The sequence below is a fragment of the Gobio gobio genome, assembly GCF_949357685.1.
Source record: "Gobio gobio genome assembly, chromosome: 22".
Taxonomy (NCBI): domain Eukaryota; kingdom Metazoa; phylum Chordata; class Actinopteri; order Cypriniformes; family Gobionidae; genus Gobio; species Gobio gobio.
This window is the reverse complement of record NC_137118.1, coordinates 10,157,575-10,182,939: the sequence shown is the minus strand read 5'-3', so window position 1 is coordinate 10,182,939 and position 25,365 is coordinate 10,157,575. Positions and strand designations below refer to the sequence as shown.

The following is a 25,365-nucleotide window of genomic DNA, read 5'->3' as shown; positions in this document are numbered from 1 at the left end:
CGTGGCGGAAGAAGAAGAAGAAGATGAAATATAGCTGCAAGCAGCAATACCGGGGCCAAGCGCAAAGAAGAAGACAAGACATGCCAAAATGGCTGGCAGTGTCAGATCAACTGGAGCAATGAGCAATTAATCACGTTTTAAGATGATTTTAAGCAAAAGGCTGAAAATGCATTGTAGTCTGAGAGTGTCAGACCAACTGCAACAATTAACAATTATACAGTTTAAGAAGATTAGGCAAAATGGCTGAAATATCATATATTGAGTCACTGATAATGTAAGTTAATGGTTTATCACTTTTGACCAATAGGTGGCACAGATACGAAATTGATGTGGTGTGGTCAGAATAAGGGAACAATGACACATGCAAAGTTTGATGCCAATATGTCAAAGCATTGCAGAGATACAGCCTCAAGAGTAATTTTGGCATAATGGCTCAACTTCGTCGCTGCGGTTTACAAAAACGGTTTCATCTATTGATGCAAAATCCCTAACTTTTTGTTGACACAGTCTGAAGATGATACGATTCGATTTTGGTGGAAATTGGACAAACGGTCTAGGATGAGTTTGAAAAAGTAGGTTTTGATCAAATAAGAACATTGAGGACAGGATGTTTGACCAAATATGGAAAAATTAGTATCTCTGTTCTCGGCATGAGCCAATGACTGTATTATGACCAGTTTCATTAAACTAGGCTAATTTAATCAAAAGTTATTAGCATGTTTGTAAATTTTGTTATAACCTCTGACCACAAGGTGGCACTGCCCCAAAACGTTTTGAGTACCTTCAAAGCATGGTGCGGAAGACATGATTTTTGGACAAACAGTTCAAAAGTTATAAGCAAAAATAGCCATTTTTTGTATCTCCGGACCAGTAGGTGGCGCTGCGCCGAAACGCTGCATGTTGCTTCAAGTCATGCTTGTGATGACATATACCAAGATTGGTTTGAATACGATAAAGCGTTGTGGAGATATAGGCTTATGAGTGTTTTTGCAACCGCTACGCAAAATTTGTGTGCGCGTTTATCGAAAACGATTTGACAAATCAACTTGATTTGCAAGATTTTTTGTCAGCATGGTCTGAAGATGATCTGGTTCAATTTTCGTGCAAATCGGACAAACCGTCTAGGACGAGTTCGTAAAAGTAGGTTTTTTGGAAAATTAAAAATGGCGGGGAAATTATCATGACCGAAAATGACATCATAGGTTGCAATTGAATCGGCATGAGCCAATGACTCTATTATGACCAGTTTCAATATACTAGGCTAATTTAATCAAAAGTTATTAGCATTTTTGTCAAGTTTGTTATATCTTTTGACCACAAGGTGGCACTGCCCTAAAACTTTTTGAGTACCTTCAAGGCATAGCAAGGAAGTCACATACCGAGTTTAGTAACAATATACTAATGCATTTGTAAAATATAGCATTTTTTGACAAAATTCAAAATGGCCGACAGCCAAAATGGCCGATATGGTAAAATTGAATATCAGACGACTCGGCATTCCGTCCTGAATGTAACGAGACCACTTTTATGATTTTTGGACAAACAGTTCAGAAGTTATAAGCAAAAATAGCAATTTTTCGTATCTCCGGACCAGTAGGTGGCGTTGCGCCGAAACGCTGCATGTTGCCTCAAGTCATGCTTGTGATGTCATGTACCAAGTTTGGTTTGAATACGATAAAGCGTTGCGGAGATATTGCCTTAAGTTTGTTTTTGCAACCGCTACGTAAAATTTGTTTGCGCGTTTATCGCAAATGATTTGACGAATCAAGTTGATTTGCAAGATTTTTTGTCAGCATGGTCTGAAGATGATCTGGTTCAATTTTCGTGCAAATCGGATGAACCGTCTAGGACGAGTTCGTAAAAGTAGGTTTTTCGGAAAATTAAAAATGGCGGGAAAATTTTTATGACGGAAAATGACGTCATAGAGTGCAATCGAATCGTCTTGAGCCAAGGAATCAGAGGAAAAAAGAATTTTGTTTCTAGCCCTTATGGTTCAAAAGTTATTAGCATAAACATGAGTCAAATTTTGGACTGATGGTGGCGCTAGAGGGATTGAGTTAGAGACTCCAAACTTGCTATGGAGACACTTGAGACCGTCCCCTATAAGTGTGCCGAATTTCATAACTTTTTACCATACGGTTCTATGGGCTACCATAGACTTCGTGGCGGAAGAAGAAGAAGAAGATGAAATATAGCTGCAAGCAGCAATACCGGGGCCAAGCGCAAAGAAGAAGACAAGACATGCCAAAATGGCTGGCAGTGTCAGATCAACTGGAGCAATGAGCAATTAATCACGTTTTAAGATGATTTTAAGCAAAAGGCTGAAAATGCATTGTAGTCTGAGAGTGTCAGACCAACTGCAACAATGAACAATTATACAGTTTAAGAAGATTAGGCAAAATGGCTGAAATATCATATATTGAGTCACTGATAATGTAAGTTAATAGTTTATCACTTTTGACCAATAGGTGGCACAGATACGAAATTGATGTGGTGTGGTCAGAATAAAGGAACAATGACACATGCAAAGTTTGATGCCAATATGTCAAAGCATTGCAGAGATACAGCCTCAAGAGTAATTTTGGCATAATGGCTCAACTTCGTCGCTGCGGTTTACAAAAACGGTTTCATCTATTGATGCAAAATCCCTAACTTTTTGTTGACACAGTCTGAAGATGATACGATTCGATTTTGGTAGAAATTGGACAAACGGTCTAGGATGAGTTTGAAAAAGTAGGTTTTGATCAAATAAGAACATTGAGGACAGGATGTTTGACCAAATATGGCAAAATTAGTATCTATGTTCTCGGCATGAGCCAATAAATGTATTATGACCAGTTTCATTAAACTAGGCTAATTTAATCAAAAGTTATTAGCATGTTTGTAAATTTTGTTATAACCTCTGACCACAAGGTGGCACTGCCCCAAAACTTTTTGAGTACCTTCAAAGCATGGTGCGGAAGACCCATACCAAGTTTCGTAACGATAGACTAATGCGTTTGTAAAATATAGTATTTTAGCACATAATTCAAAATGGCCGAGAGCCAAAATGGCCGATATGGTAAAATTGAATATCAGACAACTCTGAATACCGTCCTGAATCTAACGAGACAACTTTTATGATTTTTGGACAAACAGTTCAAAAGTTATAAGCAAAAATAGCCATTTTTTGTATCTCCGGGCCAGTAGGTGGCGCTGCGCCGAAACGCTGCAAGTTGCCTCAAGTCATGCTTGTGATGACATGTACCAAGTTTGGATTGAATACGATAAAGCATTGTGGAGATATAGCCTTATGAGTGTTTTTGCAACCGCTACGTAAAATTTGTGTGCACGTTTATCAAAAACGATTTGACAAATCAACTTGATTTGCAAGATTTTTTGTCAGCAAGGTCTGAAGATGATCTGGTTCAATTTCTGTGCAAATCGGACAAACCGTCTAGGACGAGTTCGCAAAAGTAGGTTTTTTGGAAAATTAAATATGGCGGGGAAATTATCATGACCGAAAATGACGTCATAGGATGCAATTGAATCGGCATGAGCCAATGAATGTATTATGACCAGTTTCATTATACTAAGCTAATTAAATCAAAAGTTATTAGCATTTTTGTCAAGTTTGTTATAACTTTTGACCACAAGGTGGCACTGCCCCAAAACTTTTTGAGTACCTTCAGGGCATGGAGTGGAAGTCACATACCGAGTTTAGTAACAATACACTAATGCATTTGTAAAATATAGCATTTTAGCACATAATTCAAAATGGCCGACAGCCAAAATGGCCGATATGGAAAAATTGAATATCAGACGACTCGGCATGCCGTCCTGAATCTAACGAGACAACTTTTATGATTTTTGGACAAACGGTTCAAAAGTTATAAGCAAAAACAGCCATTTTTTGTATCTCCGGACCAGTAGGTGGCGCTGTGCCGAGACACTGCATGTTGCCTCAAGTCATGCTTGTGATGACATGTACCAAGTTTGGTTTGAATACGATAAAGCGTTGCGGAGATATTGCCTTAAGAGTGCTTTTGCAACCGCTACGTAAAATTTGTTTGCGTGTTTATCGCAAATGATTTGACGAATCAACTTGATTTGCAAGATTTTTTGTCAGCATGGTCTGAAGATGATCTGGTTCAATTTTCGTGCAAATCGGATGAACCGTCTAGGACGAGTTCGCAAAAGTAGGTTTTTCGGTTAATTAAAAATGGCGGGAAAATCATTATGACGGAAAATGACCTCATAGGGTGCAATCGAATTGTCTTGAGCCAAGGAATCAGAGGAAAAAAGAATTTCGTTTCTAGCCCTTATGGTTCAAAAGTTATTAGCATAAACATGAGTCTAATTTTGGACTGATGGTGGCGCTAGAGGGATTGAGTTAGAGACTCAAAATTTGCTAAGGTGACATTTCAGACTGTCCTCTATTAGTGTGCCAAATTCATAACCAAAGTCATAACTTTTTACCATACGGTTCTATGGGCTGCCATAGACTTCGTGGCGGAAGAAGAAGAAGATGAATAATAATAATAATAGGAACGGGAACGGTTTCAATAGGTGCCTTCGCACCTTCGGTGCTTGGCCCCTAATAATAATAATAATAGGAACGGGAACGGTTTCAATAGGTGCCTTCGCACCTTCGGTGCTTGGCCCCTAATAATAATAATAATAATATTTCAACAATTAATTGAATAATATTTAAAAATAAAAATAAATAATATTTGTCAAATCCTTTAGGGAAAAAACTAAATAAGTTTTAGTAAAAGTGGCCACACCCACGTTGAACGTTTTGGCTTCCCGTCACGAATGTGAATGGAAAATCTTACTTTTGTTTTGATTCGTTTTTTTCCCCTTCTTCCCTGGTTTGGTTCCAATCGGGCAAAAACCTAGGACTGGTTAACAAAAGTAGGTTTTTCAAAATCGATTGAACCCGAGACGTGCGTTTTGTTCTTCTTGAGCCAAGGACTCCAATGATATAAGACACCTGTGACTAATTGTTTAAGTTATACGCGCTTTCATACTTTTGATCGCTGTATCGCTACTGGCAGGCCAATTCACCCTTAGCCGCAAGTTTGATTGACAGGCAATCTGACCAATCACATCGCCGAATCTGCCAGTTTGTCCGACAAAGCAGTCAGGAGAGTTAGTAGATTAACGTCGGTGGACTTGAACTTGGAAAACGGTGTTTACTGACGTCTTTCCACGGTTGAAACAACATTTCTTTTAGTGTTCATTCATTTTTATTTCATGCTTATCAATGAACTAGAAGGAACAGATGACCGGTTCACGAGCAGCTTCAACTGAGGCGCTACAGCGATCACGACACATTAAAGAGTCACAAAACGCTATTTGTTGTTTACATTTCTTAAAAAAATTACAACATTTTAATGTTGAAACTTTGTTTCATATCAAAAGTAGCTTGCTCTGTCCTGTCTGTCAGAGTGTTGTCAGTGTCCTCTTTGCTCCGTAATGTATTTTCTCTACATGAGAACGTGTGTGGTATGAGAGTGCCATGGGTTGTCGGACATAGCAACAGTAACTAAAGGGGGCGGGTCTTTGCGAACGGTCAATAGAGTGCCGAAGTTATGACATCACTTTGTAGGCCAAAACGCAGAAGTGAGTTAGCATTTTAGCACTTCCGGTTCCCTCACCCTAAAGTCTATGGGTTTTTTGAATGGGTTTTTGCTAAATCGCCTGAAATAAGGTCTGTGGTTAACAAAGCCTCTAAATATTTTCACGTTTTGATCTATGACATAAAACACAGTTAAAACCTGCTTGTGATTTTTTTAAACTTTGTGTCTTAAAAACGGTGGTTGCTAACAAGTTGCTAAAAGGGACTACATCCTTTGGCGGGGACTTTAGACATCATCGTGACAAACAGGAAATCTCTCACTAGGCCGCGTTTCAGCCTCACTTATGAAGAACTTATGTGGCGTGAATAAATCGCGCTATTCGCGCAAAGTTGGATGCTTGGACATTTTAGTTTACTTGCTTCATTCGCGTGGGACATTCACTGCACAACAGACGTGAATTTGCGTCATGGGAGGGGCTTCTGCCAGCGGCTCGTCTCGTTGAGAAACGGCTGACATGGGCTGTGTTCACACGTCTTTTTTTGTTAAAATCTACTGTTAATGTGTGACAAAACGTAGTTTTAAGACTTTTTCAGACGATAATGTAGTTGTTTAAAGCTCAAATATGTGGTTTATTTATAAGAAGAGTGCCTATTTGAACATTTTATCTGGCGTTTTCGGAGTTGTGAGCTCCAGTGGATCAGCCGCGCTCTTGTTTAGCCGGCGAGAGCAGCCTTTCCTCGGCTAGTCCTTCTGCCGTCTGCCGCTGGCTCTGATGTCTCTGTGGCGTCTCCAGCTATAATTCGTCTTTTAATATAATATAATATAATTTGTTCCCTGGCAAATCGTTTAGGCAAATTGAAGTTGCATTACTTTTTTATTTTAGGCTATTTAACTTTACGTTACCGTTGTAGCCGACTAGCACTGACTTTGAATGTTTGACTGAATTGTTTGCTTTATTTAATGTATAGCTTATTATTCCTTTTACTTATACTTTTGTATTATAGATCATACATAAACTTGCATTTAACAAAAAGAGACTGGGTTGTGTTTCATGTCATTTAATGTTATCACAGTGATAATCATATTGACTGAAAAAACATTAGCAAAAGATAAATCTCAGATAAATTGAGAGGCACGCATACACAAAATTAGTTTCTAACATTTTTGGAAAAAACGAATGGGCAATATTTCTCATGAGTGGATAAGTGTTCATACACAGCGCAGATCATAATGAGCGAGCGTGTTTTTTAAATAAAGTTTGAGGAAGCTTGATGATGACGTTGATCCGCGACCATGGTGTGCTGTAGTCCGTTAATAGCCTACCGTTAGCATTTTATATCTGACGGCTTTATTTAGGCTTCAAAATTTATACATTTTGGATTAATTTGTAAAGATTATCTTGATAGACAAAACGTGAAAGGGTCATAACTCTTTGTTGAACACAGATCTTATTTTTTGCGATTTTCCAAAAGTCTATGGGGAAAATGCATGGCTTTTCGATCGAGGGAACCCATGCGCCGCTAACTTCCGGGTTGGCCTACAAAGTGACGTCATAACTTTGGCACTCTATTGGGGTGAGCCTTGGTGACGTTGTAGACAGAGAGGGTACTACCATCCCTCAAAGTTTCAAGTCTCTACAACTTACGGATTGGTCTGCCCGATCACTTTTAGGGCAGAATGTTGATCTTTGAAAACAAACCCTAACAATTACAACAGGGTCTTAGCGCTACGCAGTTGAACCCCTAAAATAATATATAAAACAGAAGAATAAAGAAAAATTGTTTATTTTTATAAAAATGTGTTAAATCCTTTGAGAAAAAAAAAACATTTAATTTGATAGGACAAAACTATACAGGCCAATATTTAAAGTCCCTGTAAAGGCAATACTGAGATTTGTTTCTAAAGACATTATAAATGTTAGAAATGTATTGTTGAAACACGTTACAAAGACTGTGAACTGTGTAGTACTGAATTGTGGAGTTAGACCGTTAAACCGTTTTTCACTATTGCTGTGTTCAGGATTTTTTAGGCGGGGCTAAAACGGTGGCTCGATGACGTACTGGAGCCACTGAGCCTGGCTCCTCCCCCAACACTATCATAACTGTCGATGATGCACTGGAGCCACTCGCACTGGAGCCACTGAGCCTGGCTCCTCCCCCAACACTATCATAACTGTCGATGACGCACTGGAGCCACTGAGCCTGGCTCCTCCCCCAACACTATCATAACTGTCGATGACGCACTGGAGCCACTGAGCCTGGCTCCTCCCCCAACACTATCATAACTGTCAATGACGCACTGGAGCCACTGAGCATATGGCTCCTCCCCCAACACTATCATAACTGTCGATGACGCACTGGAGCCACTGAGCATATGGCTCCTCCCCCAACACTATCATAACTGTCGATGATGCACTGGAGCCAATGAGCATATGGCTCCTCCCCCAACACTATCATAACTGTCGATGATGCACTGGAGCCAATGAGCATATGGCTCCTCCCCCAACACTATCATAACTGTCGATGACGCACTGGAGCCACTGAGCATATGGCTCCTCCCCCAACACTATCATAACTGTCGATGATGCACTGGAGCCAATGAGCATATGGCTCCTCCCCCAACACTATCATAACTGTCGATGACGCACTGGAGCCACTGAGCATATGGATCCTCCCCCAACACTATCATAACTGTCGATGATGCACTGGAGCCACTGAGCCTGGCTCCTCCCCCAACACTATCATAACAGGGCACATTTGCATCAGTTCGCCCACTCGATCGCGAGTTACTATCAGTGCCTTTAGTTACTACAGCCTACAACTTACAAAACAGCTTACAAAACAAAAACGATGATATCAAGAAGAGGTGGATTCATTTTGTGAACAGCTACCTTGATGGAGAGCTGAGGATCACCACCAACACCTGCTTCTGCAGTGACATTACTCCGGATAGTTTTACAAACTTTCATCGGAGACCACTGGGATTCACTGATAATCCGTTGCAGAATGGGGCCGAACCGATTATCTTCCGCGCCGGCCTTCATCCTCCCTTCCCGTCGTGAACTATATGTCTTGTGTGCTTATGGCCGCTTTACCGCGAGTAGGCGTGGTTTCAGCGCCGACACTCCCCCATCGTTTGAGAGCAGAGAATGCTGCTTATTTTTTCAAGATTTTGATAAGCTATTTTATTTACTTGGAGGATTTTTTTTATGATTCAAATTTGGCTAGGTGGTTAATAACACATTTGTCTGTGGTGTGACAAACTCGGAACACATATTTAATTTAGACTTTACAGGGATTTTAAACAAAGAAAAATTTGTTAAATCTGCTAATAGTTACTTTTGCCAACATTTTGCCGCCACATAACTAATACTGGAGGATTTAATGAGTCCAGTTTGCTTTAGGTAATATGAAAATTGATTCATACCTTCATTTTCAATGGTGTCCACTGCATTATTTACCAGTCGTATCACCGTCACTATGGAGGCTAGGGCATAAACAAGTGTGAAATGTCAGGTAACAATTGAATAAATGATCAAGCACTTCAAACTAACATCAAACATTCAATGAAAACCTTATAAAAAAATCACTTTGTCTTGCTTCTAATCCTCCAGCATCATGAAATCTGCCAAACAAAAGCAAGTGGACCTCTGATGTGTACAGCAGACGTGATAATACACTACTGAGTCGGAGAGCATATCAAAGGCAGATGGATTGTAATTACTGCTCTGACCTATTCAGGCTGTCACTTTGTTAAAGCAGGGTAGGGTTATCACTAATCCTCATGATTTCCTTTTGGAAAGATCAGACAAAAGCAAGTCATCCTAATTAGGTGAATGGAATAATCAGTTACTTCTGCCTAATATTAGGTTATTATATTACAGGTGGGTGCGTGATTATATTACAGGTGGGTGCGTGATTATATTACAGGTGGGTGCGTGAGAGTGTATGTATAGGTTAATGTGATAATGTTGCATTTGTGTGTGGTATATGGATGTAGGAAGTGACTCTTAAAAGGTCACCTATTATGCAAAATTCACTTTTACTGAGTGTTTGAACATAGATGTGTGTTTTGGCAGTGTGTGTACACAATCATCCTATAATTATACAAGTCATTGGGTGTTTTCAAACTGATGGGTGTTTATAAACCATGCAATGATTTAGAGAAAGTGTGTTTATGGACAAGACTTTAATGCGCACTTCTTGTACTGTGTTTTATTCAATTCTTACACTGATGTTGTGGAGTAAACCAGACACTTCATATTTTGTGTTAAGTACAATAAACTTCATAAAACTCATCAGTAAAGTTTTACTCATCATTCGGACGGGGTCCGCTACAACAGGCTTGTACTAATAGTGGATAAAAGCAAGATGACAAATAAGTTACGACTAATTAAACTATGCCTGTTCTATCTCCATACGGCATTTATTCTCTGGCTTTGTAAGCATTATTGTCCGACTCCGGATAAAAAAAGAACACCGCTATTGAGAGTTTCTGTTCTGACGTTTTCATTCCGTGAGATGAGATTGTCCTGAGACCGGACACAAGCTCTTGTAGCTCCGCCCTTTTCTTGAAAAGGCACCAGCTCATTTGCATTTAAAAGGGATACACACAAAAACTGCGCGTTTTTGCTCACCCCCAAAAAGTGGCAATTTTAACATGCTGTAAAAAAATAATCTGTGGCGTATTTTGAGCTAAAACTTCACATACACACTCTAGGGACATTATTTTACATCTTGTAAAAAAGGGAATAATAGGTGTCCTTTAAGTAGTCTGTCCCTCACTGAGAGCTATCGTACAGCTTCAGAAGACTTAATATAATAATATAATATAGTAATATAGTGCTTGAGGTGTACTGACTATTCAGTCAAACTCAAGGGTGTGGTTTTGGTTTGAACGTTGAAGTGTGAACCGTTTAGTGGGGTCCCAGGGCATGCTCCCTCATGAGATTTATTTATTTATTTGTTAGTTTAATTTAGCAAAATGGTATTTTGTGGTATAATCCACACATGCGTTGATAACATAACTGCAACAAAGTAATAGCCTAGTTAACAATTACTTGAACATCATAGAATATGATGTATTTGTATTTTATTCAAGCACCTAAAAAGTTAGCACTTTAATTTAGAAAATTCTGTCAAACTGGTATGATCGGTCAAACTAACTGTACTTAACATTTTCTTATATTAGAGCCATTTCCACTGGGGGAACTTTCCCCAGGAACTAGAGACTTTGGGGCAGGAACCGGGGTCTAAATAAAGTTCTTCGTAAAGATTTTCCCCTCAAAACGGCCCTGCTTGTGAGGTAGTACTTTTTGAAAGTTCAGGAACTTTCGGGGGTGGGACTTGGGCGATGAACATGCTGATTTCATGCAGCATTTTATTTCAACCTAAAAGTCTGTTGCGGTGCCTGCAGTATGAGTTGTTTACTATTCGAATCAACAATGGAGTTTAAAAAAATACGACCAATGACGACGAGGTTCAGGCTTTATTACGTTTATTTGCGGAGGATGAAATCCAGTGGGAACTGGAAAGTCACGCGCAGTCTTACGTCATCTTTCGGAATATCTGAAAGCCAGTTTTACCGAATATATGTCATTATTAGCAGAACACATTTTTGAATTCAAGAAGGTCCTCTTGATTCTAACGTGTACTTGGTCTCCTTTTTCTTTCTTGTTTTTACATCTATAACATTTGTAATGAAAAATAGCAATATACATGTTTAGAAACTATAGCTACAACACGCCACAGTTGAAATATAAATCTTAAGTGAAAAATAGATTCAAGTCTTAGTCAAAATTACACTTTTCGTTCCATTGACTTGCATTCAAACGTATGCGAATGCGGGACACCAGAAACGCAAACTCATGCCATGAGTCTTTTGTGGTGTTTTTTGAATTTTATTGCATTGAAGAGAGCAGCTTGGACATTCTGCTAAACTTCTTTGTTTGTTGAAAATAAAGTCACATGGGTTCAGAATGACATGAGAGTGAGTAAACGACTTCCCTTTTGGCATATCAAAAGCTGACTAATACAAAGAGCTGATGAGTGCAAAGAGACAAGGGTTACATAACAAAAAGTGAGAAAACATCAATGCAAAGGGTTCATTCATCATGTTATCTAACTGCTTTTAGGTTTATTCAGAAACTGCAGTCTTGCTGTAATGATTTTTGTAGGACCATGTGGGATTTGGACTGTGAAATGTATATTCTAGAGCCTAATATTTTGGTGGTTACAGTACTAACTGAATGGTTAAAGCATAATAGGAAAATATGCCCTCAAGAAACGGTTCACCTTTAACACATTTTCTGAACTTTTCCAGAGTGGAGAAACTTCAAAAATTCTTTGAGCAGTGGAATTTTTTTTTTTTTGGAGGTTGTTTGGAGGGTATGTTAAGGACTTTGGGCATGCAATGCATGCATCTCACCATTGTCATCGCAGGAATCGGACTGGAAAGACCCGAGGGAGTGTGCCTCGCTTGTGCTGCTGTCGGAGAAGCAAGTGACCTCCTCTCCAGCATTTCCAGCTTCTGCAGAAGAATACAACAGCAGATCCATATACAGATCCATACACATGCATTTGTGCTATGCATTCACACAATATATGTAAACACAGTCATACCTATAGTACACGCAACAGGGATTAACAATAGCAATGGTCCAGGGCCAGTGTGAGTGTTGTCCCAACGTTTTTTTCATAATTTTCCAGCTAAAGTGTGTTTATAGCAGTCATGCAGTTATATTATAGCTGTAAAATGTCCACCTATTATGCACATTAAAAACTAATACATTTTTAAAAAATATTATTTTTGAAATGAATGTAAATATTAAAAATATTTACAAAAAGTTAATGTATTTTTAAGTAATTGTGAAGTATTATTACTAATTAAAATAATATTTTTTTATTGTAATACATTTCAAAATGTAATTTATTCCTGTGATGGAAAATCTGGATTTCGATGGAAGCATGTTTCCACCACAGAATAAAACATTTTAAAAGATAATTGTGACTTTTTTTCTCAGAATTGCATGGTATAAAGTCGCAATTGCATGTTATAAAGTCAGAATTGCGGGATATAATATCAGAATAGTGAGATAAAGTCAGAATTACGAGTTATAATTTCAGAATTACGATATCATTTCAGAATTACGATATCATTTCAGAATTGCGATATAGTTTCAGACACAAAATTATAACTCGGAATTCTGACTATATCTCGCAATTCTGAAATAATAACTCGCAATTCTGACTATATCTCGCAATTCTGAGTTTATAACTCATAATTTCAGAATTGCGAGATATAGTCAGAATTGCGAGTTATAATTTCAGAATTGCGATATAATTTCAGAATTGCGAGATATATTTAGAATTGCAAGATATGTTTAGAATTGCGAGTTATAATATCAGAATTGCGAGATATAGTCAGAATTTTGAGTGATAATTTCAGAATTGCGAGATATATTTAGAATTGCGATATATTTAGAATTGCGAGTTATAATTTCAGAATTGCGAGATATAGTCAGAATTGCGAGATAGTCAGAATTGTGAGTTATAATTTCAGAATTGCAAGATATAGTCAGAATTGCGAGTTATTATTTCAGAATTGCGAGATATATTTAGAATTGTGATATATTTAGAATTGTGATATATTTAGAATCGTGAGTTATAATTTCAGAATTGTGAGTTATAATTTTAGAATTGTGATATATTTAGAATTGTGAGTTATAATTTCAGAATTGTGAGTTATAATTTTAGAATTGGGATATATTTAGAATTGTGAGTTATAATTTTAGAATTGCGAGTTATAATTTCAGAATTGCGAGATATATTTAGAATTGCGATATATTTAGAATTGCGAGTTGTAATTTCAGAATTGTGAGATATAGTCAGAATTGCGAGTTATAATTTCAGAATTGCGAGATATATTTAGAATTGCGATATATTTAGAATTGCGAGGTAAAATTTTCAGAATTGTGAGTTATAATTTCAGAATTATGAGTTCTAATTTCACAGTTCTGACTTTTTTCCTCGCAATTCTGACTTTATATTTAGCAATTGCGTGCTATAAAGTCAGAATTGCAAGATATAAACTCGCAATTCTAAGGAAAAAAAAGTCAGAATTACAAAAAAAAAGTCAGAATTACAAAAAAAGCATTATTATTCCAGTCTTCATGGTCACATGATCCTTCAGAAATCATTCTAAAATCATTCTAAAATGCTGATTTGGTGCACAAGAAATATTTCTTAATACTATCAATGTTGAAAACAGCTGAGCTGCTTAATATTTTTGTGGAAATCAAGATTTTTGTTGATCTTTTTGATCTTTGATTAATTGAAATTTAAAAAGAACAGCATTTATTTATTTAATTAATAACTAATATATTTTTTTGTGGTGGGGCCAGTGAAAATATTGCCATGTCTAGTCTGAACTACTGGCTGATTTGCATTCAACAAACAAACATCTAATATCCAAAATCAGACATGCACAAGCAAACTGCATTGAGAGCTTAATGCTCTCTACGGCATGCAAATCTTCCAAATCTGCTAAAGTGAAAGAGCAATAATATCCGTCCTATATTTATCCCAGACGACACACTGCTAAAGCCAACAAACAGTTCATGACAAATGAGTTTCTGCTTGAAGAAAACACTAACAAGACTAAGGTCATTCGTTTTAGATACAGTGCGCAGAGAAAATCTGTGGATATATGTAACACGTTTACATAAGTGGAAATCTAATAATCACCCTCACACATGTACTAGCTGCCTACCTGCATGGCCAGACTGTTAAATATTTTATGAGGAAAAAGGCTCCTGTTGGCTGCTACAGCACGGCAGATGGTTCTGATTACTATAAACTGGTTTGTTTTGAAACAATTTATGAGTCCCTGGTTAATTTTCAAGATAGAGCCAAATTGAAAAATCGCTGAATACGAAATCATGGAAAGGAGACTTGATTAAAACCCAGTTAATCTACATACAGTAGTGGCCAAAAGTGATGTCCGGCTAAGGAAAATTGACATCTTAGACATCTGAAAATTGAGCATTTGGTTTTTCTATGCTTTTTTTGCATAGTAAAATAATATATATATATATATATATATATATATATATATATATATATATATATATATATATATATATATATATATATATATATATATATATATATATATATATATATATATATATATATATATATATATATATATATATATATATATATATATATATATATATATATATATATATATAAACAAATATCCCCTCCTTTTGGCCACTACTGTATATCACTGTGAATAAAGCATTATGCATAGCATTTATCATGTGGATGTTTCATGTTCTGTTTGAATCATGAGGATAGACTCTAAATGCTTTACTTCCTCCCTTTGTGTGAAAGCCTCATGTTATCTCTAAGGTAATTGCGCTCTATCACACATTATTGTATGACGGATTTTGCGAATGGCGACCAGGGTGCATATGTATAATCTCATCCACACAAAGGCTGGCATTTAATTGGCCACGGGGAGTTATGGAGTCACGCTGAAATCGCTCTGGCTGCAGTTCTGTCAACCTCCATTTGATCTGAGACGAGTGGAGAGTGTGTGCGCCACATAGTTACCCTCGGTTCTGTACGCTTCCTCTCCGTCCGCCTGATAACCCCTGTCTTCCCACTGCAGAGCTCTGACTTGATGCTCCATAGTGTTGTCTTCATCTTCCTCGTCCTCCTCGTCCTCCTCTTCCCAAGGTGGTTTGCGGATAGAGCTGCGTTCGGATGGGTTCGGGGACATGGATGGGGGAAGATTGGGCGCCACGCTGCAAACGGCCACACCTCTTCGCGGCATCCCGAGGATGTGCGGCGGATCTGCCTGGAAAGTGCTCATCTGGGGAGGACAGGAGAGGGTGGCCAGCCCTCCTTCTGCCTTCTCCGTTTCCCCTCGTGGGATTCCCTGGTAGCAGGGAAGCGTGTAGGCCGTGGGCCGCACCATGACCTGGGGCGGCCCTCCTGCGCTGTCACTCCGGTAGAGGCTGGCACGACACTCGCCACTGACACGGACGGCTTTGAACTCAATGCCCTCGGCTCCCATGCCAGTCTTCTGCAGCATGTAGTTGGTCTCTGTGGAGATGCCCACAGCCTCCCCCCGGCTCCAGTCCTTCCGGAGAACTTTTTTACGGAACGCGGCCAGCAAGGTCAGCAGAACTAGCACCACGAAGAGCAACACGCCAATGCCGATGATCTCTCCCGGTCCGACGTATGACAGCGCCTCAGCCTGAGTGTCTGGCCCGTCCAGAGATGGCTGCCCGCAGAACTGACCCTCGAAGCCCACAGTGCAGTTACAGTAGAAGGCTCCAAATGTGTTCACACACACCCCTCCGTTTTCACACTCCTCACGCTCACACTCGTTCAAATCCTCGTCGCATCTGTGGACAGAAGGATTTGTTTGTGTTAGTAAGCTAGTATTAAATTCCCAACAGTCTATATTTTTTCTCAGGATTTATTGATGATTCAAAAGAATAGCATTAACAGATTTTTTTGTAACATTATAACTTTAATACATCCTTGCTGAATTAAAGCACCATAGTACAGCAACTGCGCTCATTAAAATTACAAATGATTTACTTCTAGCGTCTGACCAAAGCTGTATAATCAATACTAGTTTTACTCGATCTTAGTGCTGCGTCCGACACTATAAATCATAACACAGCCTACTCTTAGATCAACTACAAAATTACACTGGTATTCAGGGACAGGCATTAAGGTGGTTTAGATCGTATTTGCATCAGACCATTAGCATTTTGTCTATTTAAACAGGGAAAAAATCTAAGATAACGTCAGTAAATTATGGAGTGCCACAAGGATCTGTGTTAGGCCCTCTGTTATTTTCAATATATATGCTGCCACTTGGTAATATTTTAAGAAAACATGGAATTAGTTTCCATTGTTGTGCTAATGATACCCATATTTCATCATGACCAGATGAAATCTCCAAGTGTTAACCAAGTTATATAAAATATTGGCTGACCAGTAATTTTCTCCTATTAAATTCAGATAAGACTGAGGTATTACTGATTGGACCAAAAACCTGTACACAGAATCTCTTAGAATATAATTTGTATCTAGAAAATGTACTGTTACTTCATCCCCCACGGTAAAATACCTGGGTGTTATATTTGACAGCAACTTGTCAACTTATTACAAAAACAGCCTTCCTCCACCTCAGAAATGTCACTAATGCTCGCCTTCACATGCTATCGGAATTATCGTAAATATGAGTTTCCTAGGTAAAAATTGCGCCATGATTCCAGTTCATTCCGACAAAAAAGCACCTGAAAGCAACAAGCTCGTAATCACGACTTCTAAAGTGGGAATTATTAAATTTCCGATAGCACGTGAAGGCAGCATAAGCTGTGGAACATGCTATCGGTTTCTGATGCAGAAAACTTAGTTAATGTATTCACAACTTCTACTGTAATGCATTACTACTTGCATCCTCAATAAACAAGCTACAATTAATCCAAAATGCAGCTGCTAAAGTTCTTACCAGGTCAAGAACATATGATTATATAACACCAATTTTATCATCTTGACTAAACTGTTTACTACTTTACAGCACTTTGGTACAACGCCTGTTTAAATGTCCTTTATAAATAAACATGAACTTGAACTCTACACTGGTCGGGCTACCTATTAAGTTCCATATTGTTTACAAAGTATTGCTACTGACCTATAAGGCCCTAAATGGTTTAGCTCCTGTGTATTTAACGGATCTTCTTTCGCAATACTATCCATCACGCTCTTTAAGGTCACAAAACTCTAGTCTTTTGGTTGCACTTAGGGTATCAAAGTCTACTAAAGGAGCGTTTTTACATTTGGCTCCTAAACTCTCAGTCCCAAACATCATCAGGAAGGCTATTCCAGAGACACTATCCCAGTTTAAATCTAAAGACGCATCTCCTTAGCCAAGCATTCATATAATGCATCTCATAACCTTGTACTCCAGTTATATCAGATCAAATGCACATAATTATCTTTGCTTAAAATGTTATGAACAGCAGCTACGCTAATTACTTTCCATTTGTTTTTCTGTTATATCTCAGGAGGCCCATCCCAAAGTAACTATACTACGCCAGTTCCAGTTTGGATCCAGCCTGTTCCAATGGCTAACTGCATGATTTGTATTATCTTAGAACTGTACATTTCTGACATATGGACATTAGTTTGACACATTCATCCTCTAATAACAGATCACCCTAAATTACTGCTTTGAAACGATATGTATTGTGAAAAGTACTACACAGATAAATGTGAATTGAATTAAAATTATGAATTTCTTTAAAAAAAAACGTACTGAACCCAATCTTTTGAATGGCAGTGTATGTTATGGTATATGGGTCAATGACATGACATGTATTTTTTGTGTCCGAATTCATTATTTTCCTAAAAAGAATGCGTCATATATCAAATTGATCTACAATATTTCCTTTATAAGAAACCCTTTTCATTTTTAAAAAAATACAATTGACTTTTTGAGTTGTGGTGTTTGTTTAAAAGATGTCAGGTGGTGCGACCGTCCGAACATACAAGCAGAAAACAAAACTGCAATAAAAAGGTTCATTTTCTCAGTAAAATTCTTAATCAAATAGTTTGGCATGATTAAATGTTAAATTCCTTATAAATGAGGGAAAATAGTGTATCAGTCCTATTTCAAAACTATTCTATTACTTAAAAAAATTTTGTCCGAACAATTTACTTCTCCAAATGTCAGTGGGGGCGACCGTCATAAAATGCCATTTTATGCAATGTTACTTTAAGAAAACCATGTGACAGCATATGACATCACACAGAAGACCCCAGAGGACCCCTTTGATGCAGTAACAATGTTAGTCACCCTCCCATAAATATTAGATAATTTGACATTTTTGAGTAATGATGAGGTTGATTCAACTCATCATGTCAGGTGGTACGACCCCTGGAAAACTTTGAAAATGTGTTGTTATTGTAAAAATGTGTATTTGATTAAAAAATATATTATATATATATAGATGTCCAAGTTAATGCCTGTTAGATTTGAATTGAGTTCGAAATGTCAGGTGGTGCGACCAGCAAATTTACATTTACAAGAATCAATGCAAAATGAAGTAAGAAATATAACTGTAAACCATTATATAATAATTTTTACAGTTAAAAACAAAACATGAAAACTGCTTATGGAAAATTGGGTGTTTGAACACATAGAAAAGTGTCTGTTTATATGAATTGAACTAAAAGGGCAATACATACATAAACTGAAAGGGAATTTACCATGTGATATGAATTTTAGACACTACAATGATTCATATTTTAAATGAATATATGGTCGCACCACCTTACGTTTTCTGGGTGGTAAAATCCGAAATTGTGTTTAATAATGAATTAATGTTGCCTTAAAAGCTGTAAAACCACTGTAAATCAACACTATACATTTTTTGGTCATAAAAATGCATTGTAAAACTGTTTTTATATCTTGAAAACCTTATTTGTCATTGACCCATATACATACCACAATATACTTACTATAAACAGCATGAACAACAATTATTGTATGCTATTCTGAACACAGTATTAGTGTTTCTCTTATTATCTGATTGTTTCTCAGAAGCATAGAGAAAGAGAGAGTTTTTTTGCTGCCTTTAAAGATGCATACATTTTCACATTTAGCAGAACTCATATTCCCAACTGTGCTGCAAACGGCAAATATGTGATTATGTGCTGTTCAGAGACCTCTTTACATGTACTCTGAGTGCAAGAAAGTTCAACGAATCTCTCAAGTGAGCATAAGAGAACATAATGAGAGGATTGTTTGTTGCATAATGTAATGACATAGCTGGAGATGCAGAGAAAGTAGTTATATAAAGCAATTAGGTTTTCATTACTTTCCCCAATATATATAAAAAATATATATTTTTAAGGAAAAGGGCACAGGTCCCAGTACACAATTTTCAGTCAGTTTTGTTCAGGTGTAGGTTAATGTTTGCTAAAAGTAACAACAGCATCATCTAGTGGAGAAATAACTCCAATTCATGTCATTTAGAAGGGGGGAAAAAAATCATGGCACAAAGAAATTAGAGAAGCCTTAATTGGATTTCTGTGATGGATAGCTCTAAAATCTGTTCTTTATTTATTAAATAATTTTAGTAATTAGTGAGAAAGGTCTAATTAACACAAGTAAACAACAAACCCATTTTATAGTGTCACGCATGTATTGAACCAGCAGTTCAAACAATCAAGGTCTCAGATGGAAAACAGCAGGTGAACACTAAGGATAATGACTTTCAGAAGAGTGTAATTAAAGCGAGCTGCTGGTAACCTGTTCTCTACAACACAGTTCTGTTCAAATGCCTTACCAAACATATTTTAGAACAAACACCATTTGATCACTAGAGAAATGGCCTCTTAATATGCGTCTCGCTTTTGTTAAGTGAGATAAACCTACAAAATCAAAAATAATGTCCAAACTATTCAAACAAACAGCATGTAAAAACAAATTTTTTTAATTATTAGCAAAATTGTAATTGTTTTTTTAACAAAATAAAATAAATCAGCTTTTAATATTAACCAGACTCAGACTATCATATTTGATCATTTATATATATAATTTAGATATGTTTAAATATATATATATATACATATTGTGATTAGTTGTAGACATTAATGACATACCGGTATATTAGTTATTATATACAGTGTATATAGACCGATCAGGCATAACACCTTCCTAATATTGTGTTGGTCCCCCTTTTACTGCCCGTCGAGGCATGGACTCCACTAGACCCCTGAAGGTGTGCTGTGGTATCTGGCACCAAGATGTTAGCAGCAGATCCTGTAAATCCTGTTAGTTGTGAGGTGGGGCCTCCATGGATCTGACTTGTTTGTTCAGCACATCCCACAGATGCTCGATTGGGTTGAGATCTGGGAATTTGGAGGCCAAGTCAACACCTCAAACTCATTGCTGTCCTCCTCCAGTGTTGGGGAAAGTTACTTTGAAAAGTAATGCATTACAATATAGCGTTACTCCCTTAAAAAGTAACTAATTGAGTTACTTAGTTACTTTTTAAGAAAAGTAATGCGTTACGTTACTTTTGCGTAACTTTTTCTCACTTGGGCTGGGCTTGTTTTTGTTATAACAAAAAGTTATATTTTTGTGCAACAGTAAAGACCTCTTCATACCAAAATTGAAATAATAAGCCCCAGGCTGAGGTAAAAATGCAAATTTACGCATGAACAGTAGAGGGCGCAGCTCTGCTGTGCTGCCATTCTGGATAATGGTAGAATAGGATGCAGGAGAAAAAAGTTTTACCAATAAAAACAAAAAAATCTAGTAATTTTCATCATCAAAGGTCTGCAGCAAGACATTGGTAAATTAAATATAACGGTAGATTAAATGTATAAAAATAGTTGTTTTATTTAACATTTAATTATTGGAGGTTTGTATAGTATTCTGATTTTGCATTTGACTGATTTTATTCATTTTGAGGAGTACAGAATCTTTATTGTGCAAGTGAGATAAATAAATGCTCACATTTAATCTGGAACTATAATAACCATCATGTTTACACACAACGCCTCTGCACTTATTTTTCTCAACATGGGGGCAGGAGAGCTGTCAGTCAAATTAATTCGAAAAAGTAACTTGCGTTACTTTTTTGAAAAAGTAAATTGTTGTAAATTTGAAAAGTAATGCGTTACTTTACTAGTTACTTGGAAAAAGTAATATTATTACGTAACTCAAGTTACTTGTAATGCGTTACCCCCAACACTGTCCTCCTCAAACCATTCCTGAATCATTTTTGCTTTGTGGCAGGGCGCATTATCCTGCTGAAAGAGACCACAGCCACCAGGCAATACTGTTTCCATTAGAGGGTGTACATGGTCTGCAACAATGCTTAGGTAGGTGGTACGTGTCAAAGTAACATCCACAAGGATGGCAGGACCCAAGGTTTCCCAGCAGAACATTGACCAAAGCATCACACTGCCTCCGCCGGCTTGCCTTCTTCCCATAGTGCATCCTGGTGCCATGTGTTCCCCAGGTACGTGACACACATGCACCACCCCCATACACGTGATGTAAAAGAAAACGTGATGCATCAGACCAGACAAACCTTCTTCCATTGCTCCGTGGTCCAGTTCTGATGCTCATGTGCCCACTGTTGGTGCTTTCGGCAGTGGACAGGGATCAGCATGGGCACCCTGACTGGTCTGCGGCTATGCAGCCCCATACGCAACAAACTGTGATGCACTGTGTATTCTGACACCTTTCTATCAGAACCAGCATTAACTTCTGGAGCAATTTGAGCTACAGTAGCTCGTATGTTTGATTGGACCACACGGGCCAGCCTTTGCTCCCCATGTGCATCAATGAGCCTTGGCCACCCTGTCGCTGGTTCACCATTGTTCCTTCCTTGGACCACTTTTGATAGATACTGACCACTGCAGACCGGGAACACCCCACAAGATCTTCAGTTTTGGAGATGCTCTGACCCAGTCATCTAGCCATCACAATTTGGCCCTTGTCAAGCTTGCTCAAATCCTTACGCTTGCCCAATTTTCCTGCTTCTAACACATCAACTTTGAGGACAAAATGTTCACTTGCTGCCTAATATATCTCACCCACTAACAGGTGACGTGATATATATATAATGTTACAATCATGTTTTCAAAATGAAACCTAGAATTCAACAAAGTTTTCAGTATTTTTCAGAAAGATTTAATAGATTGATCAGACTCATCGGGTGGTATTATTGTATTGGACATATAATATAACCTCTTAAAAAATACATAGTTCAGGGTATTATATGGTTCAAAGTGGATGACATGCTCTGGGTAACACCAATAACATAATATGTATTACAATTAATATATTAAATATAATTAAAACATATAAATATTTATAAATGATCAAACCTGAAAGTCTGAGGACTTTATATTTTCCATTTTAATTCTCATATATTTGGTGTTAACACTTGTCTCAGTTACCACCAAACTGTCTGTGGTGTGATGATGTTAAAGTCATTAAAGGGATAGTTCACCCAAAAAGGAAAATTCTGTCATCATTTACTCACCCTCAAGTTGTTCCAAACCTGTATGAGCGTCTTTGTTCTGCTGAACACAAAAGAAGATATTTAGAAGAATGTTTGTAACAAGGCAGATAGAGCAACCATTGACTACCACAGTATTTTTTTCCCTACTATGGTAGTCAATGGTTGCTCTATCTGCTTGGTTACAAACATTCTTCACTCTATCTTCTTTTGTGTTCAGCAGAACAAAGAAACTCATACAGGTTTGGAACAACTTGAGGGTGAGTAAATGATGACAGAATTTTCATTTTTGGGTGAACTATCCCTTTAAGGTCTGAAATGTACGCAAGATTATTGGTAAATGGTTTCAAATCACATATAGTACCTAGTGAAATAAAATGTCTTACATGAGTCCTGTGAAGCCTTTGAGGCAGCCGCAAAGGAAGGTGTTCCCCACAGCCTTACAATCCCCCCCGTTCTGACAAGGTGAGGGCACGCAGGACGTCACCTCCATCTCACACCAAGACCCTGTGAACTGTGGCAGGCAGTTGCAGGAGAAATCTGGGGACAAATGCAGTAAGAACCAAGACTTAGAAGACCAAGCTAATGACTCAAATCTGAACACTCTACTGAGCGTTATATGCGCATTCTATTTCTCACCACCAGAGGGCAGCTTTGCACAAGAAGCTCCATTCTGGCATGGCCCTCCGAGGCACGGATCAGGATATAAAACACACCCCAGCTTCACATCACTAAGCCCAGCTACCTCTGCATACCGGCTCCTCTTATTTTGTAGAGGGAGTTCATTCCCATTGAGCATGAGAGACCCGAGGCACCCTTGGAAGCCTTCTTGCGCCCGTGGGGGCCTCTGGCCGCCTCTGCCCACTGGTCTGTGCAACACTTGAGCCCCGAAGAACAGTGATCCGTCTGCAGACAGGGGCCAGATGCGGACAGGGGCCCACGCAGAAAGCCGGCGCTCCACATAGCTATCGTCCAGCGAAAGGAGAGTGTAGTTACTGGTGAGTTCCAGGGTCACGGTGTGCCAGGACCCGTCATTGATCGGACGACCGGAGATGCCCAGGATGTCCAGTCTGTTGTCACAGTCCATCTGAAACCACAGACGCCCTTCCTCTATCTGAACAAACACAGACACACAACCACTCACTACAGCAAACACAACTGGGCAATTCCAAATGACGTTTTTACACCCATGAAGATGATTAGGATGAGTCTTTCATTGCCCCCTTTGCCAAGTAAGTTTCAAATAGCTACATTATGACAAGCCATTTTGATTTTTGCATTACAGTAAAATGTGGGGTGAAACTGTGCTTAACTGACAAGAAATGTTTGTAGAACTATTGTGCCCTCCACTAATATTGGCACCCTTGGTACTTTAAATAATGAGCAAAGGCGGGTGTGAAAATAATTTAACATTTTTTTTTACCAAATTTGAACCTTTCATTGAAGTAAAACAATTGAAAGTGGAAGGAAACTCACATTATGAATTAAATGTTTTTCTCTAGTTCACGTTGGCCACAATTATTGGCACCCAATTATTGCATCTTTTTCCCAAGATAACAGCTCTGTGTCTTCTTCTATAATGCCTGATGAGTTTGGAGAATCAGAGACCATTCCTTCATACAGAATGTCTCCAGATCCTTCAGATTCCGAGCTCTTCTCTTCAGTTCAGTCCACTCATTTTCTATAGGGTTCAGGTCAGGGAACTGGGACGGCCATGGCAGAAGCAGGGCTCCAGACAAAAAAAAATCAATTAAGGAGCTATTGGCTCCTATAAGGGAAAAATTAGGCACCAAATTATTTTTTTAAGTGCTACAAAAGAATAAACGTGTTTTAATTTTTCATGTGCAATTACCGTATTTGGGCAGTGTTGAATTGAATTTTTAGCTCCTTCCATTATTTCTCATGACGACAACAGTTTAAGTAAAAGTATAAGGATTATGTGACATTGTGCATATATTTAGCAAATTGCCCTTTCTATAGTTATTTTGCTAGCTGACTAACGAGTTTATGAGCATTGAATCGATTTTCTGAGGTAAATTTGACATTACGTGACATGATTGTTCTTAAACACAGTTTATACAAGCTCTTTCCAAGGTCAACATTGCTGATTGAGTAATCTGTCAAAAAAGTTTAAAGTTTGTTAATTGTTTACTAAAATTAACAAACAAGTTATGGATTATGGATGGCTGCGCTACAAATAACGTGAAGTTCAGGCAGTAACAGAAAACAGCAAAGATTAAAATATATTGAGAATAAGAATCCATATCAGTATCTATTAAAAACGAGAATTGTTACCGAATAGTTCACATCCACACAGCTGACATGTTTATCTGTTTTGGTTAACCACATTGGGTGCACGAAATAGACTACTTGATGTTCATTGGCGCGTCTCTGTCGTTTTCTTTCTCTCATGCTGGCACAGCTGTCAGCGTTGTTGCTCGATTGAGATGAGGGCTTTGAAAAAGCCTGATATTTTCCGCTTTGACATCCGTTTCTGACGCATATTAGCCTATGGCACTCAGACTCAGATGGGCTACTAATCACAGAACATGGCGGTTAAAAGGCACACAATTTTTTATCATAACATGTACATTTATATGGTCGCTAGTGGCGATCTCAGCAAAAATATCACTCGGAAATTAATATTTTTAGTCGCAGTCTGGAGCCCTGAGAAGCTTCATTTCGTGTTCAGTGGCACATTTGTGTGTTGATTTTGATGATAGAAGA

At 38.0% G+C, this 25,365-nt stretch overlaps 1 protein-coding gene across 1 annotated transcript in view; it reads right to left on the bottom strand.

The window, feature by feature from the left end:
• fat3b (FAT atypical cadherin 3b) overlaps positions 1-25,365 on the bottom strand; it is a gene marked incomplete at both ends in the record, with an annotated part of 99,971 nt that overhangs the window by 14,469 nt on the left and 60,137 nt on the right. Inside the window, 5 exons of the mRNA XM_079804179.1 lie at positions 8,991-9,050; positions 11,991-12,092; positions 15,185-15,984; positions 23,025-23,178; positions 23,278-23,752. Coding sequence (XP_079660305.1) covers positions 8,991-9,050; positions 11,991-12,092; positions 15,185-15,984; positions 23,025-23,178; positions 23,278-23,752 — 1,591 coding nt within the window. The remainder of the gene's footprint in view (positions 1-8,990; positions 9,051-11,990; positions 12,093-15,184; positions 15,985-23,024; positions 23,179-23,277; positions 23,753-25,365) is intronic.